Genomic DNA, 14087 nt, shown 5'->3' on the forward strand with positions numbered 1-14087 from the left:
AGGTGTGCCCGATACATTGAGCTGGGCTGTCCACCATTGTCAGCGGTTGGTTTGATTGTGTTGGGGGGCTTTTTTGCAGAGGATGGTGTTCAGCCCGTCGGAACTCTAACATGCATAAGGGAGGTTCCTCGACACCCTCAAAGTCGCCAGATAACCCCAAGAAAAACCGCTCAATTCACAGGGTTGGTGGTTTGATTTGATTCCGTGCCATCCTAACTTTTTGATAGGAAACTAATGCCCTAGGCTCAAGCTAGCCGTGTCCGGATTAGTGGAGCGAATGCTATTGGCCCACATGGGCTGCATCCATGAACCAGCCCCATGCGAGACATCGGAAGGGTTGTAATTCATAGAAATGGATTAACTTAACAGGGGGAAGGCCAATACGCAAGGGCTTGAACGTTGGAGAGGAGGCAGATATTGGCTGCGGTCAGAGTTTATGCATTAGTAGTACATGGTGATTTAGGAAGCTTTTGCGACAAAAAAAGGAGGGAAGTTGATTGCCCCTAAAAGATCCGAGTCATTTCTCGATACCTCTCTATCAGCCATGATTGGACCATGGTATTAACCTCATAAGCCACACACGGTAGGATTTACTGTCGTTCCGTTGATTTCCCTCTTTCCCGATCCCTCCATTATACCCATGTAAAGCTATGACGCCACCCGTGGGGCAACAAGTGACCAGAGATGTTGCGCAACGAAATTGAAAAGAGATACTCCTCCTATTCTAACCCAATCAATAGCCTTCATCCGTCGCCGAGGTTTGGTTCGAAGGTTGGAGACACAGCGCAACCTTCCCCCAGATAGAAGGATGGACTAGTTTGACCCCGGGAACAGGAAAAGGAGGGGGACGGACTTTGAACTATATAAGGCTCCTCGAATCCGGCCTTACGTCTTTCATTTCCTTCAAATCCCTAAGACAATTCTCCTTAGGTATCTATTCCTCATTCCAACCCATTCTTCCTTTCAGTTCTCAACGACATAAAAGTCAATCAATACATCAAACTATCAAAATGTCTACCGATCTGAAGCCCCTTCGCATTGTCATGGCCTGTGATGAGGCTGGCCAGCCCTATAAGGAGACTCTCAAGGCTGCCCTCGAGAAGAACCCTCTTGTCGAGTCCATCAGTGATGTCGGTGTCAATTCGACCTCGGACAAGACTGCCTACCCCCATCCCGCCGTCGCCGGTGCTAAACTTATCAAAGAGGGCAAGGCGGACCGTGGTCTCTTCATCTGCGGCACTGGTCTGGGCGTTGCCATCGCTGCCAACAAAGTTCCCGGCATCCGTGCCGTCACTGCCCACGACTCTTTCTCCGTCGAGCGCGCTATTCTGAGCAACGATGCCCATGTCCTTTGCTTTGGCCAGCGTGTCATTGGCATCGAGCTTGCCAAGAAGCTTGCCAACGAGTGGGTAACCTACCGCTTCGACCCTAAGAGCGGTTCCGCTGCGAAGGTTCAGGCCATCTCCGACTACGAGGCCGAGTTTGCCAAGGCTCACTGATAATGGCACTTCGATCCTATCCTTGCTCGAGTGAACGGATTTTTTTTGTCTACGCGACAATCCCAAGGACGGCGCTCACAGCGCCCGTTTAAACCATCGAGATCCGTCCGACAGAGGCGTCCGGTGAATCCTCCCTTACATCCTGTTTTCATACCTCTTCCGAGCGATTGGAGAGCGTCCTAACTAGGGTTGACTGCTCCGCGAACTCTCCATATCTTCATAGTGCATTCACCAAAACGATTCAACGATACCACGAAGCGATTGGAATGAATTTGGCTGGCCGAATTACCCTTGCTTCCTTTCTTCCGTCATAGTTGCTAGTTCCTAGATCGCAGGTTTAGGATAGAATACGAAATCTTCTCTTCTTTCATGAACTTCATCTCCTGACCATCCATGAATCATTCATAATGATATTATCTAGAATAACCGAGTAGTTCTGAGACAATTGGCCAAACAACACATAGTTCCATAAAGAGTTAGTACTTCAGAAACGCTGCTGACTGATCCCGCTTGCAATTCTTCGCGAATCGATGACCTTCGATCAACAACCATTCTGCTCATTAATAACAACCATGGAGGCAAAACCCTTATTCCCATTCCTTGTCACACAGACCAAAGAAGGTCAGCCTTACCGTTTGGCCGCATATCCCCGTCGTCCATCGGGCAGGTGCTTTCTGGAACATACAACACCAACAGCTACCTTACGAGTAGCTTGTCTAGGTATTGTTGGCCCAGAACACAATATCCAGAAAATACCAGGTAGATCCCCGACTGCAAAACGACAACTCCCGCCCAAGTGTTGGCACCGAGCCCAACGTTGCCTCGAAGGCAGAAATTCAAGTCCCACCTCATATACAAAGCTTCTGTATAATTCTGCGCATTTCTATCTTTAGTCGTCCTAAGAACACACATTTAGTTGTGGACACCGTGTGGATCACCGGTAGAACGCCCCACTCGATTTTGACCGATGATCGCTTTGTAATTCGACTTCAGTTGGAAAAAAAAAGGGAACAAGAACATATATTGCGATTTGGAAAAGTTCCTTCTTTTCGCTTTTGGTATATTTATCAAACCCATTGCGGTCTAGGCGATTATGTCTTTTGAATTGAAGGAGAAGGGTAACCAGCTCTTCAAGGAGGGGGATTACAGTGGTGCCGAGGAGCTCTATTCGCAAGCGTGAGTCTCGTCGATTCAGATTTATTGTGTGCATCCTTTCATTAAAAAAAGGAACAGAGAGACTGTTTCTTTTTTCAGCAAGCACCACAACCCCGGGACTAATCACCAATGGGAATTGATATAGAATCCACAAGAACCCGCGCGAACCGACGTTCTTTACGAACCGCGCCCTGACTCGGATACGGCTCGAGAAATGGGCAGACGTGGAGCATGATGCGCGCGCGGCGATTAGTCTGTACGGCCCCAAGAACCCTTCTAGTCTGAAAAGTTGCTGGTACCTGGCGCAGGCGCTGTTGGGACTTCACCGGCCGCAGGAGGCATACGATGTGGCCATCGATGCGTACCGGGCGAGTTTGGCGGCCAAGAATGTGCAGACGGAGAATCTGTCCAAGACGGTGCTCCGTGCTAAGCAGCAGATTTGGGCGCAGAAGGAGACGGCGCGACTGCGGGAGATGAATGAGACGTTGGCGAGTGTGGAGCAGTTGGTTGAGGCGGATCTCAACCGGGCGTTGGCGGAGTTGCAGGGGAAATTGGATCGTAAGGAGATTGGACAGATTGGATTTGTCGAGGATCAGAAAGCACTTCGTGAAGAAGCTGAAAAGAATATCCAGAATGTGCGGGACGCTTTTCGAATTGCGTCTAAAGGGGATATTCAGGAGCGGGTATGTATATCAATCATTGTGGTCATGATGCTGTTGGCTGTGATTGTCCGGTTGACGCTAATTTCATGCTACAGGTTGTACCCGACTATCTGGTCGACGGTATCACATTCGAGATTATGCATGACCCTGTCATTACTCCGTCTGGAACCAGCTTTGATCGCATTGGCATCCAGAAATACGTTGAGCAAGCGGGTGTCGACCCTATCACTCGGACGTCTATGACGGTCAACGATCTGCGGCCAAACTATGCGCTCAAAGCTGCGTGCGAAGAGTTCTTGACCAAGAACGGCTGGGCTGTAGATTGGTAGAAGATTTTCACCTTCTGTTACCTTTTTTCAGTTCTCTTCTTTTTTTTTACATGCTTGCTTTAGCTATGTTTGTTGTAGCGACGAGTACCCTATTTACTTGCACAGCGGCGTTTTGGAATATCTATGATATGAACTCCTTATTTGAAGCAGAATATTTCCAACCCACTATTGAACAAGAAGCAGCGATAATCCATAAAATCCAAAAATACCTCAATCAGGAACCAAGGATTCCCAAGAAATAATCATGTGTCCAAGTTATGTTCCCAACAAATAAGGTCACAATCAATAAATTACCCCACCAAATCCCACCCCACTTTTCACTGAATCCCCCTCACCCAAAAAATTCCGCCTTCTCCTCCATCAAACAAATAACCTATCACTCGAACCACCCCCAAACAAACAAACACAGGCACCCAAAATGTCCATCAACGCCTTCACTGAAGCCCTTACTTTCGCCCAATCCGGCGCCAAGTTCACCCCGGACGTCCAATCGGCTGCCTCCGGCATCAACGCCGATCTCCTCAAGGCTGCCGTCCAGGCCATACTTGATGGCGGTAACGATGCAAAGGTTGAGGGTGAACTGGCCTCGACCCTGAAGGCTGGTTTCGAGTTCGCGACTAAGGTCGTGAAGATGTTGCAGAAGGAGCCTGGTCAGACCGAGATGTTGAGCGTATGTTTCCTTCTCCCCCCGCCCCCACCTCCACAACGCCTTCAATGAAGGTGTGAATTGACTAATGGTGCTGATTGGTGGATGAATAGTTTTACAAGTACTTCAAGAAGGCTCAGAATGAGGAAGTCAAGGCCCCTGGAATGCTCGATTTTGTGGTAGGTTTTTGTTTTCTTCGTTGCTTGCTGGGAGGAGAGAATGGAGCTAATGGGGTTTTTCTTTAGGGAAAGGCCAAGTACAACGCGTGGAAGGAGATTAGCCACCTCAGCGACCAGAAGGCTCAGGCTCTGTATATCCAGGAGGTTAATGCTGCCATTGAGAAGTATGGTACCCGTGACTAAGTGCCGAGATTGGCGGTTTTGGTTAAGCTAGGGAGGAATATTATAGGCTTGGACTGAGGTGATGAGTTACGATGTTAGATCTCTGCCTGCTATTATCTACGGAATCTTTAGTGTATATGCAGATTTGATTCGTTTTTGGATACAGTGTATGTGTGTGATGTGTATTTGGTAGGATGTGGTTAGCCGGTTGTCCAGGTCTGTCCGAGCCAGTCGGGTTCTGTGTGTGTCGCTGTTGCGCACCAGGGGGTGTCGTGTGCTGCATATGGTGTTAGGGGGAGGTCGTAGGGCATTCGCAGGCCGACCACTACGTCTGCTATTGTATTGTTGCCTCCGCTTTCACGTGTGTTTGGGACGTCTTGTTTGAAACAAGGGACCATCGTGGCTGACTCAGTGCCTTCGGCGTATAGTTGGGGCCATATGACGACTCCGATCTCCCAGCTACAAATCCTCACTTCACCTGTGGTGTTGACTGCTGCTCCCCACGCCTGCGTGGAGAGATTGGCCGATGTAACCATTGCCCAGTTAATGGTGTCCATTTTCTCCGCATCAGAGAAACGGATATACGTTTTGATGTGCGGTGCAGCTCGACGACGGCCAGCGTCTTGCTTGGGAGTATTACTTAGCCCTACTGCGTCATGATCGCCTGCCCAATGTCGAAGGTAGGGCCGCATATACTGTAGTTGCTTTTGCTGCAGTGCGCTCTGGAGCTTCATGTGGATTGATCCGCCGGAGCCGTAGCCGTTCAGGGAACGGCGAATTTCGTCAGCTGTTGGGAAGATGATCGAGTACTTTGGATGCTGACTAGATGATTGTGGTGAGAGGGACGCAAAGAGGACATCTTTCAGCCACTTATCTGTCTGGCCTAGCGAGGCGACAGATGACATCTACGCCTGTGAGCACAAAACATCTGTAATCGCTAGATACGGGTGGACAGACCTGAATAATGATATGTGGTGTAGCGTTTTTATTGCTCTTCTGAGCTAGAGAGATATGGCGTATGGTGTCTTTCAATGCGGGCCATCCCCATAGTGTCTTCCGTTGTGAGTCGAGACTGTTGATCTTCTGCTTTGAAGGCACACTGGCTACTAGGGCAGCTCGAATAGCTCTAAAATCGTGCTTCTTAAGCTGGTCAACAAGCGGACCCGTCTTTTTGGATCCATACTCAGTTAAATATGCCAGCAAGTCTCTCTTAAACCGTGCACCGCTGCCTAACTCGAGGTCTCCTTGCCCACCATCTGTCTTTTGCAGGGGTAGCAGGGGAGACCGCCAGACAGCCTGACACATATTGGCCCAGTCACCGGGGATCATATTTGCGGTGTGAATAATAACCCTGATATATCTGTTAGCATAAATGCCTCAAGTAGTATCAGTAGCACCTACTGTGCAAGGTCATCATGTCTAAGTAGAATCATCATCTTGGAGTGGTGTGTCCCGAAAGCTTCTGGCATATAGGCAACTATAGCCTCCACATTCGGATGCCGAGAACATGCTTCCTAGATGCTATTAGTACGTCTGTATTTGAGCCTACATTGAAGAAAGATGTTTATACACACATCTATCCTCACTCTGTTAGGAGCATCCCTTTTCCAAGACCCATGCACAACTTTCACCCTCACTAAGCGCCTCACGTCTTCATCAAACTGATTCAACATAAAGTCTACATCGTGCAAATAATTAAACTGCCAGCATTCGCGGATCATGGGATCTCCAAGGATATCGCGCAACCGGACCGTGTCCACATTGTTTCCTGAGAATGCGGATAGATCGCGGATGTGGGTGAGCTGGATAGGTGATGGCACTACCTGTGGTTTCTGAGTACTTTCGTCTACTTCTTTGGAAGACCAAGGTGGAGCGGAGTGGGATTGGGATCTGCTTCGATTTCGGGAGGGTGGAGGGGTGACAGATCGGCGCAGTGATGCCAACCCTTGGATATCGGATTCAAGAGAGTCGTTACTGGTGTCTGCTTGGGCACCAGGGGATAATTTTATACGTTTTGCAGGATGGTTGTCTGCCATTGTTGCTCTCTCAGGCCACGGGTGATGAAGGGAATGTGGCCGGAGAGCGTTGAAGGTTATTGATATTTGTCGATGTGGCAGACAATTGAATGATGGCTGCCTCGCGCCACACTTCACGCGTGGGTCAGATAGAAGGAAAGTGATCCTAGTAACCAGGTAGCGCATAGGGCATATATATATTGATGTATAGTAGTAGAACTCCACGTTCTAGATCGCAAATAGACGCAATCGTTGAATACTGCCGGTAGAATTCCAATTTCGGTAAGCGGAGAAGACAGCGGGACTGCATGTTTTGTTCGTTAATTCATTTAATTACACTTGCTTCAAGGTTTCCATTTACCTTCCTGCGCTTTTCCAGCATTAACTTCATGGTCAATTAGCCTTGGTCAATACTATGAGCGCCGCTCAACCCCAGTCGGGCTTGGCCCTTGCCGCCCGCTATGCGGTCCCTTTTGTTCTGCTACTTATTCCTGTATGGATGGCCCGGGTCAATACCGTTGTTCCAGAGCCGTATCTGGATGAAGCTTTCCATATCCCTCAAGCTCAAGCATATTGGCATCACAAGTGGACGCACTGGGATCCGAAAATTACTACACCCCCGGGTCTCTATCTCTGGTCGTATGTTCTTTGCGCTGTTGCGCTTTTCCTTCGAGGCTCTCCAACAGAGCTCAATGCGGAAGCACTCCGTTCGACCAATGTCGCAGCTGCCGCAGTCTTCCTACCCTTGAGACTGCAGACTTTGCTGGATGCTCTACGGAAAGAACGCAATACCCGTCCGTCTGGCGCATGGTTAAGCCATACTGTGCTGAATATCTGTCTCTTCCCGCCGTTGTTCTTCTTCTCGGGCCTCTACTACACCGATATCCTTGCCCTTCTGATTGTCATTGAAGCCTACAAATGGGACCTTAAACGATCGGCAGCGACTGGCTCCGCGAGTCAGACTTTTGTATTTATATTCCTGGGAGTGGCTGCATTAGCCTTCAGACAGACCAACGTCTTCTGGGTTGCAGTTTTCTTCGGTGGGTTGCAGGTCATCCGGACCTTGCGGAAGTCTTCCAAACCATGTAAGTCGGCGAATGTTGCCGATATTGCCAAAGGAGGCTTCAATAATGAGCTGTATGACCCTCATGTGTCAGAGGCTTCACTAGCGGGTAAGTTATAGTCTTAGCTGCGAGAAATTTTTTGTTAAGTGGATTCTAGATTACTTTAAAACCGCTCTTTCCCTCTGCGCTGCTGCATTGGACAACCTGGGTCAAGTAATTGTTTCTTCGGTTCCATACGTTACTATACTTGCGGCCTTTGGTGCCTTCGTATCGTGGAATAACGGTGTTGTTTTAGGTATGTTTGCCAACGCTCTACTTGTATTCGGGGTCTCATAAACCCTCTAGGACATAAAGCATTCCACACTGCAGGCTTGCATCTACCTCAGATGTTGTATATCTGGCCCTATATCTTCTTTTTCTCGTGGCCGATCCTACTCTCACCTGTTGTCAATATGTTTCTGCCGAAAGTTTGTCTACCTAAATTTATGGACTACGGCTTTTCGAAGAAACATAAGGGCATCCCAAAGATACTGACAGTCCTCGCGATTGTCCCTGTCATGCTAACTGTCGTTCATTATAACACTGTCGTCCACCCCTTCACGCTTGCAGACAATCGCCACTATGTCTTCTACGTCTTTCGCATTCTTCTCCGGACTCATCCAGCTATCAAGTATGCTGCAACCATTGTCTACTTCCTCTGCGGCTGGGCAGTCATTTCCGCTTTTGGCTTCTCGACCATCACACCGCCGCCTCGATTTATCCAAGCTCCACAGCCAGCGTCGTCCCCCAAGCTACCGGTACAGAAAGGCCCCAAAGGCCAGACCCAAGGCGAGAGCAAGAAGAGACCCTCGAAGAATGTTGTTCAGCCTCCTAAGACACAGCAATTAACACCGGAGTCCTTCGCGATGATTCAAGAAGCAATTAAACAACGTCAAGTGAACCAACTGGATGCGCCGCGAGTGAGCTTCGTGCTTGTCTGGCTTGCTGCTACCACCCTTTCTCTCATCACAGCGCCACTGGTTGAGCCACGATATTTCATAGTTCCCTGGGTGATGTGGCGACTGCATTTACCGCGGCAACCCACGCCGCTTGTTCATCGCGAGCAGCGTCCTAGAGATGAAAAAGAAGCGCTCCGTGCGAAGATAGCCACCAACTTTCCACTTTTCTTGGAAACCTTCTGGTTCCTCGTGATAAACGCTGTGACAGGATACGTTTTTCTCTACAAGGGTTTTGAGTGGCCCCAGGAGCCTGGAAGGATCCAACGGTTCATGTGGTGATCGCTTTGATTCCTGTACATTCTGTAATTGTTTTATTATTAATCGTGAAGAGCTTCGCACTTTGTATATAATAGACACCCATTGGGGGGTTGACCCAGTAGCTCGATGTTCACTATGCAGCTACTCTATATATATGCTTTTGACTATGACATGCTAATTGAACCACGTTTCTGTAAGTTAGTCGAAGGGTGATGATCTCAATTGATCTATCGCACCCTAGGCTATTATATTTCTAGAACAGAGGACACGCTAGTAAGTCCTGTGAATGACCACACTATGGATATGCAGTGTGGAGCAATACGGGCATCTAGTGATTCAACCAGGACCAGGAGAATTCACGGCAACACCGCATAGACCGCGTTTGATAACCGCCTTTGATCCCTGTGTCGTGGTTGAGGGTGCAAGTGCCTCAGTTTCATCTTTTTAGTATCAATTCAGTGATCTGTCCCAGAATATGGCATAATAATATGCCCACTGGGGCAAACTCTGCTTCTGGAATGTAGAACCAGAGCATCTCTGGGACTGTATAGTCTACAATCTAGCCCCCACCATGCATCAGATTGAATGACTATGTAAGGAATTCACTAATATTGGTTTGATGCACTTTTTCATACATCTGATGGACCAGCATCGTAGGGTACTTGGATAGCCAAGTTGTTCACAGCCTTGCAAAGGGTTTGTCATATTTGTCATATTCTAACTAGGAATGCAGATAAATCTATCATTTTCCTTTGACTGGAAGGTGTTACTCTGACTCGAAACACGAGTAAGGATGTGAATAGTGTAACGAATATGATTAATCCAATTGCTCGGGTGGCCCAGCCAAATCCAATTTGATTGCATAGCCTATGAAAGATGATCGAATATGATATGCCTCCTGGAAGAAAGGAAATTTCATTCTTGATAGTCCATGCCAAAAAGCTCGGTGACTCTCATGTAACTAACCAAGCCCACTTCCGACTGCTGCTATACCGTTTGCAAGGGCCAGTTTGGTGCTGAAGTATGTCGAGAAAAGTGAGACTCCGGGTATGAAGGTAAGGCCGACACCAATGCCAATACAGAAGCCTTGTGCAGAAAGAGACAGAAATACTTAGCGCAATGATAACCATGCCTTTTACAATTGGGTGCTATTTCTCCACATGCTAGAATCCAATATCCTTAGGGGAGATGAAGCTTTTTATTTGACCGGCTCGTATGGCCAGAGACACAATGATCACCATTTACTTCCGAGCACTCACTTTCTCCAGTGGGCCCTCCCCTCAACTTTGCTAAAGATCCAAGATCGAATGTTTCTGGAGTACGTGGGCTTTTTGAACCTTCGTGGTGAGTCATTATATATTTCACTGACTACTTATTTTAGATCTAATCCATTCCCAATCTGGATTTGGTGTCGTTCCCGGGCTATTTTCCTAATATACCTACATCCTTGGGTTCCTATGCTTGCCTCTTAGAATAAGCACTGTTGCGGCTTAGGCTATGTGGTTTAACGAATGTTCCCTCTATCGAAACTATTAAGAACAAGACAAAAACCTATTATAAGATTTCGGTCTTCTGGTCTTGCTGCTATGAGACGATGTCTAAAGCAGAAAATACGGTTTGGGCCCTTTGGGGACATGTCAATTCATCGTTCAATTCATCGTTGGCAACAATTACTTCTGACAAGCGTATCTAGAGCTTGAGTAGCATACTGAGTGGTGTCGCAAGTTACTCATAGAGCGCTCAAAGGCGTTGACGTAGTCAGTTAAAGGTCTGGCGGTACAAATAACATAGAATACCTTAAGTATTTTGGTGACGCACTGATAAATATATCTTCATGGATGGCTTTTTGTCTTGTTCGGCGGGTTGTAAATCCTACATCCAATTCTGGGGAATGCCATGCATGTTATTCCCTTAATATCTTTACCCCGAAAATTGTCTACTGGATATTTCCTTTGAGTGACCGTATCTCTCAAATTTAATACACATGTGACTACATCTTCTCCCCGACTAGGCCAATGCCTTCGAGGCCAGAATGGACTTTACACAATCGCGAAGAAACTCCGGGACACGGTCTGGCTTGCCAGGTATGAAGCCCCTGCAAATATAGAGAAGACTCAATCAACGCTGAGCCTCCAATAGGGACGGACGCCAGCAACCAGTAATTGTTAAATGCGTTCATCATTTTCGTCTTCAGAATGAGCGTGACGTGCTAAAGCGCTTTCAACACCATACCCCCTTCATACGACCCTTGGTTGATGAGATTACTGAGCCATCTGATCCGCCAGCCATAGTTTTAAAACACCTAGATTATCACCTTCTGAATGCCTCTATCTCCCAGAGACTTACTAGTCAGGAGATTAAATTTGTTGCGAAAGGTATTCTGGAGGCTTTGAAGGTCTTACATGAATACAATTTTGTGCACATAGGTACGTGTAATAACTTACTTATACTGAAGTGTATTATCTCACCTAGTTTGCAGATGTTAAGCCCGACAATATTCTCATAAATTATGGCCCGGGAGATATACGCTTTAAAGATGTCCAATTAGCAGACTGTGGAAGTACTGTTCCTGCCGATTTAGCATATGCTTTGGACGGCGACCTAATAGGCGCACCAATATGGAGGAGTCCTGAAGCGCATCTCCGAATTAGATGGGGCACAGCAACAGATATATGGTCATTTGGCGCCTTGGTATCTATCTTCAAACATGATAGCCCTATTATCAAAAACCATCATTGATTTTTTTTTTCAGCTTATCACCTTGCTCTACGGGGATAATTTTTCCCTTTTCAAGCCCAACGTTCCTAGGGATCACGATGAATACGAGATAAAGATTCTTCAGAGGCAGTGTGAGTTCTTTGGGTCATTTCCTTTGGTATATCGTGAGCTCTGCCCCCACGAGACCTTGAATGTCCTGGCGTATATCATGCAAAGCATAAAGAAATTTCCAGGGAGGACAAGGAATTCATTTTGAAAATTATGAAGCTCGATCCTAGGGACAGGCCATCAGCAGCCGAGCTTCTGCAAGACAAGTGGTTTGATATTAAATAAAACAGTAAAAATAGGTATGCCAGTTAGTGGCTGATTTAGGGAAGTGGAACATCAAAGCTGAGTGAGCCCTGTCGAATTAGATTAGAAAATAGTCTTTGCAAACAGAACAAACGTCCATCGCGTTGGGCAATTCTATATCCCCAGCTTTATTCATGGTCTAGATGCTACGATAAACATCTTTACCTCTTTCACCAAGGGATTTAATGCTATGGGCATGTCCTGTTAAGCTCGGCACATTCAGATTAGTCATTTTCTATCTACTCTCTGAAACCTTGACGGTCGATGGCCTTTCCCCTCCCGCGGGGCATTACGCCCCCGGAGATATCCTTTCTTGCTGAGATGGAGATGGTCACTATCCTTCCACGTCAACGTCTAGAGGGATTAGAGCTACTGGGTGTAAGTTATTTTATTTATAGATATATTAATTGAATATTTGAGCCTCTACCTGTTTGGAATTGTGCATACCAAGAAGAACAGGAAGAAACAAGGCGTGGGGTACAGTGCCGATAGAAGACTGATAATGGATCGATTCTCAAATTTACGTTGCAGTCTAGAGAGGACTGACTTAATATACCAGGGTCCTGTTGAGCCCCTCCTACCACCTCGGCGTGCTTCTCTTCCTCTTTGGCTGGCTCTTCTTCTCAAACGCCAGCGCCGCGCAAATATCCTTCCTCCGCCCTGGCTCCATCCAGAATCTCTCTCCCTCATCCTCGACATTGAAACTCAAAATAATGAGTACCAGCATGCGTTCTCCCCACCCCCTCCACTTCCAGGCCAACCAAGCCTTCGGGACCGCGGAAAAAGGGCTGTCGCTACGCCCCGCTATACACCAGATGGCGGACGATATTTCCCAGCACCTCCGTTCCTACTGCAAAATGTCGCGCAAGACCATGTGCTATCTGGCGAGCCTCCATCGCTGCCATTCCATTGGCTAGAGGTAGGAACAATGCTCCTTGATGCAGCGAGTGATGATCTGGTGGATCCAGACCAGACCCGGAGGCTGTTGAAAGAACTGCGCGAGGTACGGACGGCTAAGATACGATCGGGCGTGGATGTCCTGGATGCCGCTGCTACCGGCGGTGGAGGGGTTGCGCTTACCGGCGTTGGGGCGATGGAGGTCGGAGAAGGAAGGGGATTCATTGCCGGGGTTGTGGACGGACTAAGGTAGGTTGACTATCCGCTTTGCTGGAACGCAACGAACAGTTCATTTCTAATCTCACTTGCTTGCTATTCAGGAAGATTGGCGCATCAAAAGAACAAGCGCGGCGAGAACAGCTGGCCGAAGATATGGCCAATGGAGGATATGACGCTACACAAGACGATGAAGACGACATGGAATTCTAATGATGTCTTTCGTACTTGCTCCTTTCCTACAAACCTGTGGCTTTCTCACCACCTCAGCGTTTGTTCCATTTTCCAGTTGGGAAGACCATGAGCTAGGACAGGACCCTTTTCACGAGCACTGAAACCATTGTCGATGTCTACGTTGTAAATCTCCCAAGGGGGGCCTTTGGGTAACGGAAAGTACCCATAAAATATATCGGTACAAAGTCAGCAGCTTTGACGAAAAAGGGCGTGACAGTGCGGCTTTGATAGAGGACCCGATTCTGGACACATTACCGAATGACTGAATATGGCTAGCTATTGTATTTAAATATTGTTTATATATACCCATATAGAAATACTAACTATAACCCACTTGAGATTACTTCACATAGTATCTATACCTACAAGGTCACCAACCTTACATTTTACCATGAGCTCAACTGTAAATGACCGTGCTAATTAGTATAAATCCATGGGGCCGTGAGGTTTATAATGGATATTCTATCTATAACATGATTTTTCGCATAGAGTTAGTCTATACTTAGTCCCGATCCTACGCTATTGTGTCTGAATCCCTACGTAAATGCATGCATATGCCAATCTTTTGTTCAAACAGACGACCCCGTGCTCCTGCCCCAATCAGTAATAGCGAAGAGAAAATAATTCGAGACAACAGGATCTGACATACATGAGTGTCCTTGTTTATATACCAGATGATAGATAAATAGCCAATCATAGCCTAC

General features: G+C 47.3%; 7 protein-coding genes across 7 annotated transcripts; 6 read left to right on the forward strand and 1 right to left on the reverse strand.

Moving 5' to 3' along the window:
* Positions 1 to 1010: 1010 nt before the first annotated feature.
* BDW43DRAFT_304632 (RpiB/LacA/LacB family sugar-phosphate isomerase) lies at positions 1011 to 1499 on the forward strand (the record flags this gene model as incomplete). Its single annotated transcript, XM_032045636.1, has 1 exon — positions 1011 to 1499. One exon carries the CDS (start codon positions 1011 to 1013, stop codon positions 1497 to 1499), a length of 489 nt encoding a protein of 162 aa, XP_031894242.1.
* Positions 1500 to 2222: 723 nt separating this feature from the next.
* On the forward strand, positions 2223 to 3681 carry BDW43DRAFT_246247 (putative U-box domain protein). Its single transcript, XM_032039742.1, has 4 exons — positions 2223 to 2439; positions 2493 to 2675; positions 2800 to 3337; positions 3412 to 3681. Exons 2-4 carry the CDS (start codon positions 2593 to 2595, stop codon positions 3643 to 3645), a joined length of 855 nt encoding a protein of 284 aa, XP_031894243.1. The 5' UTR covers positions 2223 to 2439; positions 2493 to 2592; the 3' UTR covers positions 3646 to 3681.
* Positions 3682 to 3811: 130 nt separating this feature from the next.
* Positions 3812 to 4743, forward strand: BDW43DRAFT_246260 (acyl-CoA-binding domain-containing protein). The gene is made up of 3 exons (XM_032039743.1): positions 3812 to 4315; positions 4405 to 4470; positions 4537 to 4743. The coding sequence occupies exons 1-3, from the start codon at positions 4064 to 4066 to the stop codon at positions 4651 to 4653; spliced, it is 435 nt and encodes a 144-aa protein (XP_031894244.1). The 5' UTR covers positions 3812 to 4063; the 3' UTR covers positions 4654 to 4743.
* Positions 4744 to 4832: 89 nt separating this feature from the next.
* Positions 4833 to 6668, reverse strand: BDW43DRAFT_316840 (tyrosyl-DNA phosphodiesterase 1; the record flags this gene model as incomplete). Its single annotated transcript, XM_032048400.1, has 4 exons — positions 4833 to 5537; positions 5590 to 5983; positions 6034 to 6146; positions 6207 to 6668. 4 exons carry the CDS (start codon positions 6666 to 6668, stop codon positions 4833 to 4835), a joined length of 1674 nt encoding a protein of 557 aa, XP_031894245.1.
* A 339-nt stretch (positions 6669 to 7007) lies between these two features.
* On the forward strand, positions 7008 to 9132 carry alg10 (dolichyl-P-Glc:Glc(2)Man(9)GlcNAc(2)-PP-dolichol alpha-1,2- glucosyltransferase). The gene is made up of 3 exons (XM_032043911.1): positions 7008 to 7819; positions 7869 to 8006; positions 8057 to 9132. Exons 1-3 carry the CDS (start codon positions 7063 to 7065, stop codon positions 8986 to 8988), a joined length of 1827 nt encoding a protein of 608 aa, XP_031894246.1. The 5' UTR covers positions 7008 to 7062; the 3' UTR covers positions 8989 to 9132.
* A 1669-nt stretch (positions 9133 to 10801) lies between these two features.
* Positions 10802 to 12018, forward strand: BDW43DRAFT_304637 (putative serine/threonine protein kinase; the record flags this gene model as incomplete). Its single annotated transcript, XM_032045637.1, has 6 exons — positions 10802 to 10832; positions 10979 to 11051; positions 11107 to 11393; positions 11447 to 11658; positions 11720 to 11886; positions 11919 to 12018. 6 exons carry the CDS (start codon positions 10802 to 10804, stop codon positions 12016 to 12018), a joined length of 870 nt encoding a protein of 289 aa, XP_031894247.1.
* A 195-nt stretch (positions 12019 to 12213) lies between these two features.
* psf2 (DNA replication protein PSF2) lies at positions 12214 to 13670 on the forward strand. Its single transcript, XM_032043912.1, has 3 exons — positions 12214 to 12414; positions 12596 to 13182; positions 13254 to 13670. The coding sequence occupies exons 1-3, from the start codon at positions 12301 to 12303 to the stop codon at positions 13360 to 13362; spliced, it is 810 nt and encodes a 269-aa protein (XP_031894248.1). The 5' UTR covers positions 12214 to 12300; the 3' UTR covers positions 13363 to 13670.
* The last annotated feature ends 417 nt before the right edge of the window (positions 13671 to 14087 follow it).

The sequence above is a fragment of the Aspergillus alliaceus genome, assembly GCF_009176365.1.
Source record: "Aspergillus alliaceus strain CBS 536.65 unplaced genomic scaffold BDW43scaffold_86, whole genome shotgun sequence".
In the NCBI taxonomy this organism is placed as follows: Eukaryota; Fungi; Ascomycota; class Eurotiomycetes; order Eurotiales; family Aspergillaceae; genus Aspergillus; species Aspergillus alliaceus.